The sequence below is a fragment of the Ailuropoda melanoleuca genome, chromosome 7 (assembly GCF_002007445.2).
Source record: "Ailuropoda melanoleuca isolate Jingjing chromosome 7, ASM200744v2, whole genome shotgun sequence".
In the NCBI taxonomy this organism is placed as follows: Eukaryota; Metazoa; Chordata; class Mammalia; order Carnivora; family Ursidae; genus Ailuropoda; species Ailuropoda melanoleuca.
In genome coordinates, this window is record NC_048224.1 from 67,090,557 (window position 1) to 67,107,609 (window position 17,053).

General features: G+C 37.3%; 1 protein-coding gene across 1 annotated transcript in view; it reads right to left on the minus strand.

Moving 5' to 3' along the window:
- Positions 1-17,053, minus strand: part of LOC105239758 (phospholipid-transporting ATPase IB-like) — a 195,528-nt gene that overhangs the window by 52,656 nt on the left and 125,819 nt on the right. Inside the window, 2 exon segments of the mRNA XM_034663776.1 lie at positions 5,194-5,268; positions 7,557-7,667. Of these exon segments, the coding sequence (XP_034519667.1) occupies positions 5,194-5,268; positions 7,557-7,667 (186 nt within the window).

The window sequence follows — 17,053 nt, forward strand, 5'->3', positions numbered from 1 at the left end:
CTTGGGGCCTTTTTACTTTTATAGAACCCCCCTTAATATCTCATGTAGGGCTGGCTTGGTGGTTATGAATTCCCTCAGTTTCTACCAGTCCTGGAAGGTCCTTATCTTTCCATCAATTCTGAATGACAGCCTTGCTGGATAAAGGATCCTTGTCTGCATGTTCTTCTCAGATAGAGGTTTGAAAATACTCTGCCAACCCTTCCTAGCCTGCCAGGTCTCTGTAGATGGGTCTGATGTTATCCTGATAATTTTCCCTCTGTACGTAAGAATTTTCTTCCCCCTGGCTGCTTTCAATACTGTATCCTTGGATCTAATATTTGCAAATTGCACTATGATGTGACATGGTGTTGGTCTGTTGTCATTGACCTTGGGAGGGGTCCTCTCTGCCTCTTGGGCAGGAATGCTTGTTTCCTTTGCCAGATTAGGGAAGTTCTCAGCTACAATTTGTTCAAATAACTCTTCTAGACTGCTCTCGTTCTCCACCTCCTCAGGGATGCCAATGATTCTGACATTGGAATGTTTAATTGAGTCAGTAATCTCCTGTAATCTACATTCTTGAGATTGGATTTTTTTGAGCCAAGTTTCTGTTTTAACTTTCTCTTCTACCCTCCCATCCTCCAATTCACTAATTCTTTCTTCTGCCTCATTTACCCTGGCTGTCAGAGCATCTAGTTTAGACTGCAATTGATTCATAGCATTTTTAATTTCTGCCAGATTTGCTCTCATTTCTGCCCTTAGAGATTCTATATTCTCGTTAATATTTTCGTTAATATTTTTTTCAAGCCTACACATCATCTTACTATTGTTACTCTGAACTCCATTTCTGATAATTTGGTTATATCCATATCCATCAGTTCTGTGGCAGAGGCCACAGTCTCTGTCTCCTTTCTTTCCTGAGGGTTTCTCCTCCATGTCATTCTGGAGGAGAGGTTGCAGGGATGCACAGAGCCCAAATTATTGACCAGGACCCAGGCAGTGTGCACTTGTTTTATAGGGACCTTAGGAGTGTGGGCTTCTTGATTTTTCATCCTGCGTTCTTGGGGAGGGGCCTGCCGCGCTGATACTCAGGCAACCCTGTTTGGGTAGAGTCACCCTCTCCCCTGTGAAGGCAGATAGGGATGGGCACAATGAGCGGGTATTTCCGGGCTTTTGTTCTCTGGCGGCTTTCCCTGGTGGTTTTCTGTGACTCTTCTGAGAGTCAGAGCAGCAGTGGCCGTATCCTAGCCTCTGTCACAGAACAGAGAGATCACAGTCCACTCTCCATGGAGCTCTCTTGGCCTCTTTAACACTGTTTCTGTTGGTGCTGCTAAAAACCCTGCAGTGCCTGTGCACCCCACAGCCCGCTTCCCACCCTCACTTCCAGGGCCAGCACGTCTCTGTCCTTTGTGTTTCTAACACCGCCAGCTGCCCCCAGTTCCCATGCACGCTCGCTCCCAAGTTCCCTTTTTCAGTGTGGTTCGCGCGTGCTCCGGAGCGCCGGTTTTCAGTCTGGTCACACACACGCGCAGTCCCCAGCTCTTGGTTTCAGTCTAGTTCGAGTGTGCTCTCCTGAGCTCCGGTTTTCAGTTTGGATGCATGCGTTCCCGAGCTCCCGGTATCAGTCCAGTTCCAGTGAGCACTCCAGAGCTCCAGTTTTCAGTCTGGTTGCACATGCGCTCCCGAGCTCCCAGTCTCAGTCTGCTTTCTCACAGGTGCCAGTCCGCGAGTCTGGCCTGCTCCCCAGTGCAGGTGGCTACTGCTTCCCAAGCACGGTGGCTCCCTCCCCTTTCTGTTTGTCTTCTGATATCTGGGCACAGACTTTCAGCTCCCTGCTTCATACCTCGAGACCAAGCACCAGAAATGTTCTGTTTGTAGAGATTCAGATGTATCTTCTTACATCTCAGGCTGATTTCATGGGTGTTCAGGATGGTCTGGTAGATATCCAGCTCAACTCAGGGGACCAGCTGAAAAAGGGGTCCCCTACTCCTCCACCATCTTTTCTCCCAACCTCTCTTTCAGATCTTTAAAGATATTCCATTGTCTTTGGCCCTGTGTGGTTTTCAATGAGAAATCTGTTTTTATTCCTACATTTATTTTCTATATGCAATATTTATCTGGTTGATTTACAGATTATTCTCTTGGTCACTGGTTTTCAACAATTTGGTTATGAAGAGCATTTGTGTCTTTTTCTGATTTTTCTCTCTGTGCTTCTGTAATTGCTATGTCTTCATATTTACCTATCCTATTTCTGAAGTTTCTAATTTGCTCTTAATCCCACCCAGAAAAATGTCCATTTCCTATTTGTATTTTTCATCACACGGTTCTATTTGGTTCTTTTCTATATCTTCTGTTTTTCTCATTGTGTTCATTTCTACCTCTATATTATTGCATATGTTCATAAGATTTAAAATATCTGTTTTAAGTACTTATCTACTAATTCCAACATCTTTATAATTTTTATATCTGCTCTCATTGACTTATTTTTCACACTATGGATCTTATTTCCCTATTTCTTTGCATGACTGATATATTTTATTAGAGGCACAACTTTGAATTTTGTGTTCTTGAGTACTTAATTTTGTTCTTTTTTTCAATTATTTTTAGTTTATTTGTATGTATTTGATATTTTCTGTGGCTTTGGAGCCCCCTTTGCCTCTATTTCTTTTTTTAAGATCTATTTTTATTTATTTATTTATGATGTTCAATTAGCCAACATATAGTTTTTGATGTAGTGTTCAATGATTCATTAATTAGTTTCGTATAACACCCAGTGTTCATTACCACATGTGCCCTCTTTAATACCAATCACCTGGTTACCCCCACCCCCTCCCTTCTGTAACCCTCAGTTTGTTTCCCAGAGTCCAGAGTCTCTCATGGTTTGCCCCCCTCTCTGATTTCTTCCCATTCAATTTTCCCTCCCTTCCCCTGTGGTCCTCCACTGTATTCCTTATGTTCCACATATGAGTGAAACCATATGATAATTGTCTTTCTCTGCTTAACTTATTTCACTTAGTATAATCCCCTCCAGTTCCATCCATGTCAATGCAAATGGTGGGTATTCATCCTTTCTGATAGCTGAGTAATATTCCACTGTATATATGAACCACATCTTTTTTTATCCATTCATCTGTTGAAGGACATGTCAGCCCTTTAAATATTGTTTGCCTGTGTTCTGATTTGCAGGTAAGTAACTTGAGAATTAGTTTGATGTTTTTTTTAAGATTACTTTTAAATTTTGGGGGTTTTTTTAATGATTTTTTTATTATATTATGTTAGTCACCATACAGTACATCCCCAGATTCCGACGCAAAGCTCGATGCTTCATTAGTTGCGTATAACACCCAGTGCACCATGCAATATGTGCCCTCCTTACTACCCATCACCAGTCTATCCCATTCTCCCACCCCCTCCCCTCTGAAGTCTTCAGTTTTAAATTTTGTTATGAAGGACCCAGAATAGTGGGGTTTTGGTTTTTTTGAAGTGTAACTTAAGTTTTCCCAATATCATGTGTAACTAGTTATTCTTAGCACTGAATTAGCTCCAAGAATTCATCCTGCTTTCTGGTTGTTCTTTCCCTAGCTCTGGATAGATTTTTCTCAAACATACACAAACCAGAACCAAAGGCTCAAGGGGACACTCTACAGATCTTCAGAGTCACTCTTGTCTATCTCTCTTGGTACAGTTTCCTCTTTTGACATTCTAGCTACTTGGGCCCACTGAGCTCCAACCTCTGTGTCTTCAATTCATTAAGACACCAGGCTTTCTTTTGGGTCCATCTTCCTTCACTGTGGCTTGGATATAGTCCTTCTCTCAAGGATCGCAATCATGAGCAGACTTTGTTTAATGTTTGAAAACCATTGTTTTATATATTTTGGCTGACACTGTAGTTTATTTCTGGTAGGAGGGCAATTCCTATAGCAGTTAGTCATATGTGGGCAGAAGCAGAAATAATATATGACCTCTAGAAACACTATGACAATGTATTTAAATTTAGTTATTAAATAAGCAATCTAGCTCTCTTATTGCCAGTAACTATTGAAATGTCCTAGGCTTCATCCTTTTCCCATCTGTAAAATATATATGTAATGATAAATTGAATAAGTCAATGGATATTAATAAGTCATCATATACTATCCTAAAATGTCCATAATATCTGTGGCCTATGTATTCATAGTGAGTTTTCTCACACAAAGACTCTGCCACCCCAGTCTGTAATGAAACTGAAAAAAAAAAAAAAAGAATTGAGTATTGTCATCTGTGACCAAAAGCCTGGTAGAGACAAATATGTGTATGACTTGAGGTTCACTGATGTAGTGCTCTAGCCAAGTATGTCTAGAATTGACATGTTCACAACTGTAACTATTCATAGCCCTAGACATTTTTGTACTATTGGACACTCAGTGACTTCTGTCTGTGCTGTTTCAGAATTCAAGCTCCTAGAAGACAGAATTTCAGGGATTAAAGCACAGAGTATCCAGATTGTAATATGCTATGATAATGTAGTACAGAAGAAAGGTCATGATATACTCACTGGGAGCCTAATTTCTATGCTAGGTTTCAATAACCTCTAATCTTTAAAGTGGAACAATAAAGAAGAAAAATAAAACAAAAACTTAAAGGTGAATTAAAAGACCATTTAATCATACTACTTATTTCTAAATTTAAAATGACTTAAGTAATGGTATGGGATTGTTAGTTTCAGAAAATTCCCACTTATTTATTTATTATCTTTATTATTTATTATAGGACTTCATATCAAAATTTATCATTTCCTACAAACACAGAATGAAATATTTACAAAAGGACAAATTTTCTACCAGGAGGTTTAAAAGACCAGGGAAATTACACCATAAACACACACCCACATATACAGATATAAATAAATATTAATTATATGTATTAAAAGGAATGGGTAGAGGTAGAATTCAATAATAATTACTTGGCTTAAAAGCCTAAAAACATTGTACAGGCATATAGTAAGGAGGTTTTGGATGTATTATCAAAATGCATTGCATAGAAATTTAATATAGTTGCTGTAGAATGATCTCTTATGATTGAAATAACGTGTGGAGAGTATGGGCTTCTGCAAGATGTATTGCAGCAACAAAGGCTCTAAAGATGTATTTGTGCTGCCTGCTACGTGCAGAAGATTGACTTAGACACACTTCCCAGACATAAACACCATGCTATCAGGTAGAGATGGAGAATGCTTACCACATTGTACAAGCTGACGCACCAATGTTCAAATATAATCTGCCCAGAAAATCCATTAACAAAGCCGAACCAAAACTGAAAGAGAAGAAATTTCAAGAAGTTTTATATCAATATTGACCTAAATGTTTCCATTCACCAAAGTACTTAAAATCAAGCTTGAATATTTGAGCCTACCAGAAAACAGTATATTTATTTTAGAATTTTTATTTCATTCTTCGTTACTGTTCTTTCTCTATCAAAAGATAATTTCAATGAAATATTTAGATCTAATTGTCCAATAATGCATTGCTTCAGTAAAGAATGATATTGAGTTGTAAAGCTTCAGAATGATTTTGTCTATGGCTTCAGCAAATTGTAGCATCTGCAACTGATAACATTTGCTACTGGCCCAGCCAAAGAAAGGAGAACTCCTAATTCAAAGATTTATGCCCCTCTATGTTTATTGCAGCATTATTTACAATAACAAAAATGTGGAAGCAACCTAAGTGTTCACCAATAGAGGAATGGATAAAGAAGAGGTGGCATATATAATCTCCAATGAAATATTGCTCAACTATAAAAAGGTATCAGATCCCACCATTTGCAACAACATGGATGGATTTAGAGGATATCCCTCTTTGACACGAGTTTGTATGTGTTACTTTCTCTGCAACTTTTTGGAAGAGTTTGAGGAAGACTGGTGTTAATTCTTCTTTGAATGATTGGTATAATTTTTCAGGGAGGTGTTTGATTACTGATCTCATCTCCTTACTACTTATAGTCTGTTTATATTTTCTATTTCTTCATTATTTGCCCAGCTGATTTTTGACAAAGGTGCAAAATCAATTTAAAGAAAGGATAACCTTTTCATCAAATAGTACTGAAGTAATTGGATCTCCATGGGCAAAATAACCAGACAATCTAAGCCCTCCACTGTATACAAAAGTTAACTGAAAATGAATCATGACAGTAAGTTTAAAACACTTTTAGAAAACTACATAGAGGAAAATCTTTGGAATCTAGAGCTAGACAAAGAGTTTTTTGACATAGAACCAAAAGCATGATCCATAAAGGAAAATATATAAATTGGACCACAACAAAATTAAAAACGTTTGTACTCTGACTCTATTAAGATGACAAAACAACATGATACAGACTGGAAGAAAATATTTGCAAACTACTTATCTGCCGAAGGACTAACATCTAAAATACATGAATTCTCAAAACTTAAGAGTGAAAAAACAATTCAGTTAGAAAATGGACAAAAAATATGAAGACACATTTCACTGAAGAAGATATGAAGAGAGCAAAAAAGTACATGAGAAGATGTTCAAAATCATTAGCTCCTATGGAAATGCAATTTAAAACTACAATGACATATTACTACCCATCTATGAGAATGGCTAAAAAATAATGATAACATCAAGTGCTGATAAAGATCCAAAGAAACAAGATAACAAATGCTTTGCTGGTGGGAACTGAAAATGATAAAGTCACTCTGGAAAATAGTTGGGAGTTTCTTTTAAAATTAAACGTGCACTTACCATATGATCCAGCAATTGTACTCTTGGACATTTGTCCTAAATAAGTGAAACTTGTGTTTGCACAAAACCTACACTCAAATGCTCTTCAGCAGGTGGACAATAAATTATGTTAAGGGAACAAATGATACAGGAAACAACTTGTATCAATCCAAGGGAATTATACTGATTGAAAAAAATCCAATCTCAAAAGGTTATATACTACATGATTCTGCTTTTATAAAATTCTTGAAAGAACAAAATTATAAGGATAGGGAACAGATTAGTCACTGTCAGGGGTTAGGGATGGCAGTGGATAGAAAGGTGTAGCGTGAAGGGGATCCTTGTGGTGATGGAACAGGTCTGTATCATTGGGGGAGGGTTGGAGAGGGAAACAGGCTTCTGCCTTGATTTCTGTGGTATTTATATCAATTTACACATGGATAAAAGTACCAAGAATCACACAAGTATGTGTAAAGCTGGTGAAATATGAATACGCTCTGCTGGGTTTGTCCTGGAGTTATTCAAGGTGTTCTTTGGGGAAAATTGGGTGAATGTTTCACAGGACCTCCTAAAAATATTTTTGTAACTTACTGTGAATATATAATTATTTCAAAATAAAATATCTAAAAATATATTTCCATAGCCAAATTAGAGACTTACACAGGTATTTTTTAAGTTAGGATAGTGGTTAGAAGATTCAAACTTACTGTATAACTTTGAGTGAAAACCTAAAGCAAAATTATGTGATGGTAATAATTTAGTGATACAAATATGGGGGGGGGGAACAACCCTAAACTACCAAGCCTGATGTCAAAGAAAGATCTAACTTTTCCATGAAAGAAAGTATATCTCTTTTCTTACCTCAATAATGTATAACACTACATTTTTGTAGAAACAATACAATATGCATTTTGTCACTCGAAAATGATTCCAAGCTCCATGAACCAACAGAAGCTTCTCCAAGTAGCTAAACTAAAAGAAGGAGACAACAGTCAGTGCAAGTTCAAACAAACCTACCATTTAGTGACAAAACCCACAAAAGGTCATTTTCTCAGCATTTCACACCTAAGTTCCCACTCTGGAAAATATAACACAGAAGGAAACAGAATGAAACCAATTTCGCAGACAACCTGACATGGCAGTTCTCTATAAAGAAAAAATTTTAAAGCTTTATAAAATTAACTCCTCTTATCACTAAAAAAAATTTTTTTTAACATCATATATTTTGCCCAGTAAATGCTGCTTGGATTTTCACTTGGAATGTGCAAGGCTTTTATTTTATTTTTTTAAATCTGATACACATCTAGGACTTTAATCATAGTAATGGGACAGAATTATTTAATGAAAGGAACATCCTATTAGAAACAAGAACTCAGGCTAAATCACTCATCTTTTTTAATGTATGATCAGGTGTAAGTAACAGTCTTACAAGAATCAGTTCCCCACTTTGTATAATAAATAAAAAGTTAAAATTAAAAATTGAAGGTTACATTCAGCCTCTGTAGTGTTGGTGAGACTCCTTACCCTCATATACACACATACTTTCACAGCAGTTATTACCTTCTAACAAATGACAGGCATTACTGTATATTTTTGTTTCCCACAATGGAAGCTCTGTGGCAGTAGGTCTCATTATTTACTTTATTGATGAATCCTAAACACCCAGAAACATGCCCAGAATATGGTATTTGCTCAATGAACATTTTTTGAATGAATGGCTATTCAGGAGAGTTATTCCACAAAATGAAGTAATTCAGTAATTTAATGACTCCTGGAACTAAATACTTCAAATGGCACAAATTGGTACATAGGAAAAATTTCAAATTTTCAAAAAAAAGAGCACTTAAGATTTTGGATCATGAGATAGCAGGATGGGGAAGAAGATGCTCACTCATAAAAGGCAGAGCTAAACGAAAAATAAGTGAATTAAAGAAAGGTTTTTGTTTGTTCGTTTTTACCCAGAACTTGATATTAAACTTGAGTCACTATAGACAACATTCCTATTGCCTCAGTGTTTAGCTTTGCAGCGGTTTAAAGTCAGAGTTCCATTTCTTGGAATGACTTAAAAAGACAAGAAATTTGGGGAGAAGGAAGTGAATAATTTATACTTCAGAGAATAAGATGATCCAGGTTATGAGTAGAATATTATATACTCTGAGAAGAGAAAGTTGTGTATTATCCAGAAAGAGCAAGTAAAAGACATTTGTTTGACCACGGCTGCGGAATACATATGATATGCTGGAGGCAGATGGGACAGAAATGGGAAAATTTCCACTTAAGTTCTGGTGATAAGATTCATTCTGCAAAAACCTAAAAGGGCACACATCATGGCAGAATACCTTCTCCCTCTCTGCAGTCAAAGCCACTCTTGGGTCAAAGTAAAATGGAGGGGGAAAAAACCCAATGGGGCTTAAAGTGTTATCATTGATGTGAAATAGCCTTTTAATGGGGGCCTGAGCATGAATCAAATCAATCTCCTGCATTAGTGTCGGTCTTGGTGTGGCACTTTGGAGGTGGGTGGGAGGAAGAAAAGAAAACTTGGAAGGTCTGATCCAAGATGGTGACATAGGAAGACCCTCAACTTACCTCCTTCACAGACACACCAAATTTCCACCTATTTACATAGGAATTCCTCCTCAGTGTTGACTGAATAGCTTCTGCACCACAAAAGATAGATGGAGACACAGTAAGAAAAAGAATCCCCACTCCTGACACTGCAAACTGCCGTGGAGAGCAACAGTAGTACTTAAGGACCATGAGTAGATTCATCTGCCCTGGCACACAGAAAAAAAAAGCCATAGTCTAAAAGGGTAGCTAGAATATAAAGGAACCAGCCCTAGAACCCTTCCATACAGCAGAGGAGCCCCTAGAACTCTCTCCAGGTTAGAGGGGTTAGAGGAGTACCATGGTTTGTATTCTCCCTCTACTTTGATAGTTACTGACAGGAACGTGGGCTAGGTGCCACAGCCAGCCTACTGCCTCAGCAAGGCCCAGACCCCTAGCCCATACCATCCCCAGATACCCAGAAAAAAAAAACCCAGTTTAAAGGAGCAACTAGAATATAAAAGAGCCAGCCCTAAAACTCTGACAAATAGTGTGGGGAGCTGCTAGAAAACTCTAGGTTGGAGGGGCTGCTGAGTGCCACAGTTTATGTTCCTTTTCTGCCTTGATAGTGTAGATAGGAGCATACTTTGTGTGCCCTAGCCAGTCTACCACCTCAGTGAGCTCTAGGCCCCTAGTCCATATCAGCCCAGTTGTCCCACCAAGGTGGCCCCAGCATGGCACACACTGGGACAACCCAGGTCAGCACTCACTACAACCCCAACCATCTCACCAAGGTGACACAGAAGCAAAACACCCCAGAACACTCCTGGCCCACACCACTTTGGCTCTGCACCACTCACCAGAGTATGCACTGAGCAGAGTGCCCTGAGAACCCCTTGGGCCATATCCACCTCAGCTCCAACCACCCTGCATAAAGAGCCTAGAACCTATGGCTTGAGCCTGCCTTGGCACCAGCCACCTGCCAGGGTGCCCCCTGTGTGGAGTACCCAAGGACACCCAGCTTATACTCACTTCAGCTGTCCTTCTAGGAAACCCTCAGCATGGAGAGACTTAAGAACATCCTGTTATATGCCTAGTTCAGCTCAGGCCATCCCACCAGGGTGGCTCTAGCAAAGAATGCCTTGGAAATCCTATCCCATGCCAGGCATAGCTCCAGTCAAGCAGCCAAAGTGACCAGGCACACATAGTCTATATAAGGGACGACCATACACAAGACCATTCCTTTAAGTTTAGGAGAAGCAGCTGTTCTGTGTAATTCTTAAAAACAAACACAGAAAAGCAGAGTAAGATGAGAAGACAGAAGAATATGCTCCAAATGAAAGAAAAAGACAAAAACCTGAAAGAGAGAGAGAGAGAACTAAACAAAGCATAAATAACCAATCTATCTGATAAAGAGTTTAAAAGTAATGGTTATAAAGATGATTACCATACTAGAGAGAAGAGTAGATAAACTCAGTCTGACCTTCAACAAAAAAATAGAAAAGGTAAAAGAAAACCAATCAGGGTTGAAGAATACAAAAAAAAAGGAAAAACTAGAAAAAAATACAACAATTGAAATAAAAAATACACTAGAGGGAATTGAAGGGAGATTAGAGGATGCAGTAGAATGGATCAGCAATCTGCAGGACAGGGTATTAGCACCCAAGCTGAACTATAAAAAGAAAAAAAGAATTTTAAAATGAGGATGGGTTAAGGGATCTTTTGGATAACATCAAGGGAAGAAACATTCACATTACAGAGGTCCCAGAGGGAAAAGAGAGTAAGAGGCAGATAAGTTTATCTGAATAAATAATAACTGAAAACTTCCCTAATCTAGGAAAGGAAACAGACATCCAGATTCAAGAAGCACAGAGAGTCCAAAAAAATATCCACACCACAACACATAATAATGACAATGATTTTTCAGCAGGAATGTTGCAGGTCAGAAGGGAATACTACGATATATTCAAAGTGCTGAAAGGAAAAAAAACCCACACACAACCAAGAATACTCCATCCAGCAAAGTTATCACTCAGAAGTCAGTAAGAGATAAAGAACTTCCCAAACAAAAATTAAAGGAGCTCACCACCACTAAACTGGCCTTATAAGAAATATTAAAGAGATTTCTTTAAGTGGAAAACAAAAGGCCATAATTAGAAGTAAAAAGAGAGAGAGAGAAAAGAAATGAAAACTGTTCTAAGTAAAAGCAAACATACAATAAAGGTCATAGAGCAATCACTTGTAAACTAGTATGAAAGTTAAAAGGCTAAAGTAATAAAATCAATTTTAAAAATTAGTTAAGGGGATTCACAAAATAAGAAGATATAAAATATAGTAACATATACATAAATTGTGGAGGGAGAAGAAAAAAATGAGGTACTTTTAAAATGAGTTCAAACTTAAAAGACCATCAACTTAATATAGTCTGCAATATACTTAGGATGTTATATAAAACCTCATAATAACCATAAACCAAAAACTTATAATAGATACACAAAAAATTAAGAGAAATAAAGACAAACAAAACACTAAAGGAAATCACAACTCACAAGAAAAAGGAGTAAGAGAAGATGAAGGGAATAGAAAAGAACTACAAGAACAACCAGAAAACAATGAACAAAATGGCAGTAAGTAAATATCTATCAATAATTACTTTAAATGTGAATAGTCTAAATGCTTGAAAAAAAGACATATGGTGACAAAATGGATAAAACAAATAAGACTCATTTATATGCTGTCTGCAAGAGACCCATTTCAGATCTAAAGGCACATACAGACTGAAAATGAAGGGATGGAAAAAAAATATGTCATGCAAATGGAAGTGAGGGAAAAAAAAAGCCAGGGGGCAATACTTATATCAGACAAGATAGACTTGACATCAAAGACTGTAGCAAGTGCAAAGAGGGCACTACCTAATGATAAAGGGATCAATAAGCAAGAAGATATAATAATTGTAGTTATCTATGTACACAACATAGCAGCACCTAAATAAAGCAAATATTAACAGACACAAAGGGAAAACTTGGCAGCAATACGATAAATAGGAGACTGAAACACCCCACTCACATCAATGAGTAGATCATCCAGGCAGAAAATGAATAAGGAAACAGTGTATTTGAACAACACATTAGACCAGATGGACTTGACATATACAGACAATACCATCCAAAAACAACAGAATACACATTCTTTTCAAGTGCACATGGAACATTCTCCAGAATACATCATGTGTTAGGCCACAAAACAAGCCTAAATAAATTTAAGAAGATTAAAATCATACCAAACATCTTTTTTGACTACAACTAATATGAATGAAGATAGACATCAATTACAAGAAGAAAGAAAAATAAAAAAAAGCACAAACAAACAATATGCTACTAAACAGCCACTGGGTTAATGAAGAAATCAAATAGGAAATTAAAAAATTCATGGAGGAGATAGTCCAGGATGGCAGAGGAGTAGGAAACCTTAGTTGTGTCTGGTCCCAGGAATTCAGCTAGATAGCTGTCAAATCATTCTGAACACCTATTAACTAAGAGAGCTAAGAAAAGATTACCTGAAACTCCACAAATAGAAAAAGCTATGACTTTCTGGAAGAATGACAAGACAGAAAAACTCACCTCAAAAAAGAGAACAAGAAAAAAAAGAGAACAAGAGGCAGTACTGACTGCCAGGGACCTAATCAGTATGGATATAAATAAGATGTCAGAACTAGAGTTCAGAATAGCGGTTAAAAAGATACTAGCTGGGCTTGAAAAAAAAAGCATAGAAGACACTAGAGAATCCCTTCCTGGAGAAATAAAAGAAGTAAAATCTAATCAAGTTGAAATCAAAAAGGCTATTGAGATGCAATAAAAAAGTGTAGCCTCTAAGTGCTAGGATAAATGAGGCAGAAGAAAGAATTAGCGATATAGAAGACAAAATGATGAAGAATAAAAATCTGAGAAAAAGAGAGATAAACAACTACTGGATCATGAAGGGAGAATTTGAGAGATAAGTGATATAACATAAAGAGAAACAATATTAGAATAATTGGGATCCCAGAAGAAGAGGAGAGGGGGAGTGCAGAAGGTACACTGGAACAAATTATAGTGGAGAACTTTCCTAATCGAGGGAAGTTCTCAGGCAATGAAGTCCAGGAGGCACAGAGAGCTCCCTTCAAAATCAATAAAAATAGGTTAACACCTGGTCATATAATAATGAAACTTGCAAATCTCAGAGACAAAGAAAAGCAGCTTGGGACAAGAGGTCCATAACCTACAAGGGTAGAAACATCAGACTGGCAGAAGACCTATCCACAGAGATCTGGAAGGCCAGAAAGGACTGGCATGATATATTCAGGGTATTAAGTGAGAAAAATATGCAGCCACGAATACTTTGTCCACCAAGGATGTCATTCAAAATAGGAGAGATAAAAAGCTTCCAAGACAAACAGCACCTAAAAGAATTCGTGATCACTAAACCAGCCCTCCAAGAAATATTAAAGGGGATCCTTTAAGTGATGAGTAACATAGACCAGAAAGGAACAGAGACAATATACAGAAACAAGGTATACATTTACAGGTAATACAATGGCACTAAATTCATATCTTCAATAATTACTCTGAATGTAAATGGATTAAATGTTCCAATCAAAAGGAGATATCAGGTTGGATTTAAAAAAAAACCAAGACTCATCCATATGCTGTCTACAAGAAACTCATTTTAGACCCAAAGACACCTCCAGATTGAATGTGAGGGGGTGGAAAACCATTTATCATGCTAATGGATATCAAACGAAAGCTGGGGCAGCAATCCTTATATCAGACAAATTAGATTTTAAAACAAAGACAATAATAAAAGATAAGGAAGGACACTATATCATAATTAAAGTGTCTATCCAACAAGAAGATATAACAATTGTAAATATTTATGCCCCCAACATTGGAGCAGCCAATTATATAAACCAATCAATAACAAAATTAAAGAAACACATAAATAATAATACAATAATAGTAAGGGACTTTAACATTCCACTCACTGCAATGGACAGATCATCTAAGCAGAAGATCAACAAAGAAACAAGGGTTTTGAATGACACACTGGACCAGATGGGCTTCACAGATATATTCAGAGCATTCCATTCTAAAGCAACAGAATACACATTCTTTTCAAGTGCACATGGAACATTCTCCAAAATAGATCACATACTGGGTCACAAATCAGGTCTCAACAGGTACAAAAAGATTAGGATCATTCCCTACATATTTTCAGACCACAATGCTTTGAAACTTGAACTCAATCAAAAGAGGTAATTTGGAAAGAACTCAAATACATGGAGGCTAAAGAGCATCCTACTAAAGAATGAATAGGTTAGGGGCGCCTGGGTGGCACAGCGGTTGAGCGTCTGCCTTCGGCTCAGGGCGTGATCCCGGCATTATGGGATCGAGCCCCACATCAGGCTCTTCCTCTGTGAGCCTGCTTCTTCCTCTCCCACTCCCCCTGCTTGTGTTCCCTCTCTCGCTGGCTGTCTCTATCTCTGTTGAATAAAGAAATTTAAAAAAAAAGAATGAATAGGTTAACCAGGAAATTAAAAAAGAATTTTAAAAATTCATGGAAACAAATGAAAATGAAAACTGTTCAAAACCATTGGGATGCAGTAAAGGTGGTTCTAAGAGGGAAGTATATAGCAGTATGGGCCTTTCTCAAGAAACAAGAAACATCTCAAATACACAACCTAACCCTACAGCTAAAGGAGTTGGAAAAAGAACAGCAAAAGGGCCTAAATCCAGCAGGAGAAGAGAAATAACAAGAGAAGGTATATTGGAGCAGATTATCAGAAGATAATTGGATAGATAGATAGATAGATAGATAGAAGATAATCAGATAGAAGATAGTCAGATAATCAGAAGATTAGAGCAGAAATCAATGAAATAGAAACCAAAAGAACAGTAGAACAGATCAATGCAACTAGGAGCTGGTTCTTTGAAAGATTTAATAAGATTGATAAACCCCTGGCCAGACTTATCAAAAAGAAAAAAGAAAGGGCCCAAATAAATAAAATCATGAATAAAAGAGGAGAGATCACAACCAATACCAAAGAAATACAAATAATTATAAGAACATGTTATGAGCAACTATAAGCCAACAAATTAGGCAATCTGGAAGAAATGGATGCATTCCTAGAAACATTTAAATTACCAAAACTGAAACAGGAAGAAATAGAAAACCTGAATAGACCTGTAACCAGCAAGGAAATTGAAGCAGTAATTAAAAATCTCCCAACAAACAAGAGTCCAGGGCCAGATGGCTTGCCAGGGGAATTCTACCAAACATTTAAGGAATAATTAATACCTATTCTTCTGAAGGTCTTTCAAAAAATAGAAATGGAAGGAAAACTTCCAAATTCTTTCTATGAGGCCAGCATTACCTTGATCCCAAAACCAGGCAAAGACCCCACCAAAATGGAGAATTACAGACCAATATCCCTGATAAACATGGATGCGAAAATTCTCACCAAGGTACCAGCCGATAGGATCCCACAGTACATTAAAAGATTATTCACCATGACCAAATGGGATTTATTCCTGGGCTGCAAGGATTGTTCAACATCTGCAAATCAATCAATATGATGCACTATGTTAATAAAAGAAAGGACAAGCACCATACAATTCTCTCAATAGATGCAGAAAAAGCATTTGACAAAGTACAGCATCCTTTATTGATTAAAACTCTTCACAGTATAGGGATAGAGGGAACATACCTCAATATCACAAAAGCCATATACAAAAAAGCCCACAGTGAATATCATTCTCAATGGGGAAAAACTGAGAGCTTTTCCCCTAAGGTCAGGAACACAACAGGGATGCCCACTCTCACAACTATTGTTCAACATAGTACTAGAAGTCCTGGCCTCAGCAATCAGAGAATAAAAAGAAAGAAAATGCATCCAAATCAGCAAGGAAGAAGTCAAACTCTCACTCTTCACAAATGACATGGTACTTTATGTGGAAAGCCCAAAAGATTCCACCCCAAAATTGCTAGAACTCATATAGGAATTCAGCAAAGTGGCAGGATATAAAATCAATGCACAGAAATCAGTTGCATTTCTATACACTAGCAATGAGACAGAAGAAAGCGAAATTAAGGAGTCGATCCCATTTACAATTGCACCAAAAACCATAGGATACCTAGGAATAAACCTAAGCAAAGAGGCAAAGGATCTGTACTCATGAAAGAAATTGAGGAAGACACAAAGAAATGGAAAAACATTCCATACTCATGGATTGAAAAAATTAATATTGTTAAAATGTCCATACTACCCCAAGTAATCTATAGGCTCAATGCAATCCATGCCAAAATATCAATATTTTTCATAGAAATAGTATAATCATAAAATTAGTATGGAACCACAAAAGATCCCAAGTAGCCAAAGTGATCTTGAGAAAGAAGAACAATGCCAGAGGTATCACAATCCCAGATTTCAAGATATACTACAAAGTTATAATAATCAAAACAGTATCGTACTGGCACAAAAATAGATACATAGATCAATGGAACAGAATAGAGAGCTGTTAAAATACCACCAACTTTTTTCACAGACCTGAAACAAATAATCCTAAAATTTGTATGGAATCAGAAAAGAGCCCTAATAGCCAAAGGAATGTTGAAAAAGAAAACCAAAGCTGGTGGCATCACAATTCTAGACTCAAGCTTTATTACAAAGCTGTAATCATCAAGACAATATGGTACTGGCACAAAAACAGACACTTAGATGAATGGAACAGAACAGAGAACTCAGAAATGACCCTTCAACTCTATGGTCAACTAATCTT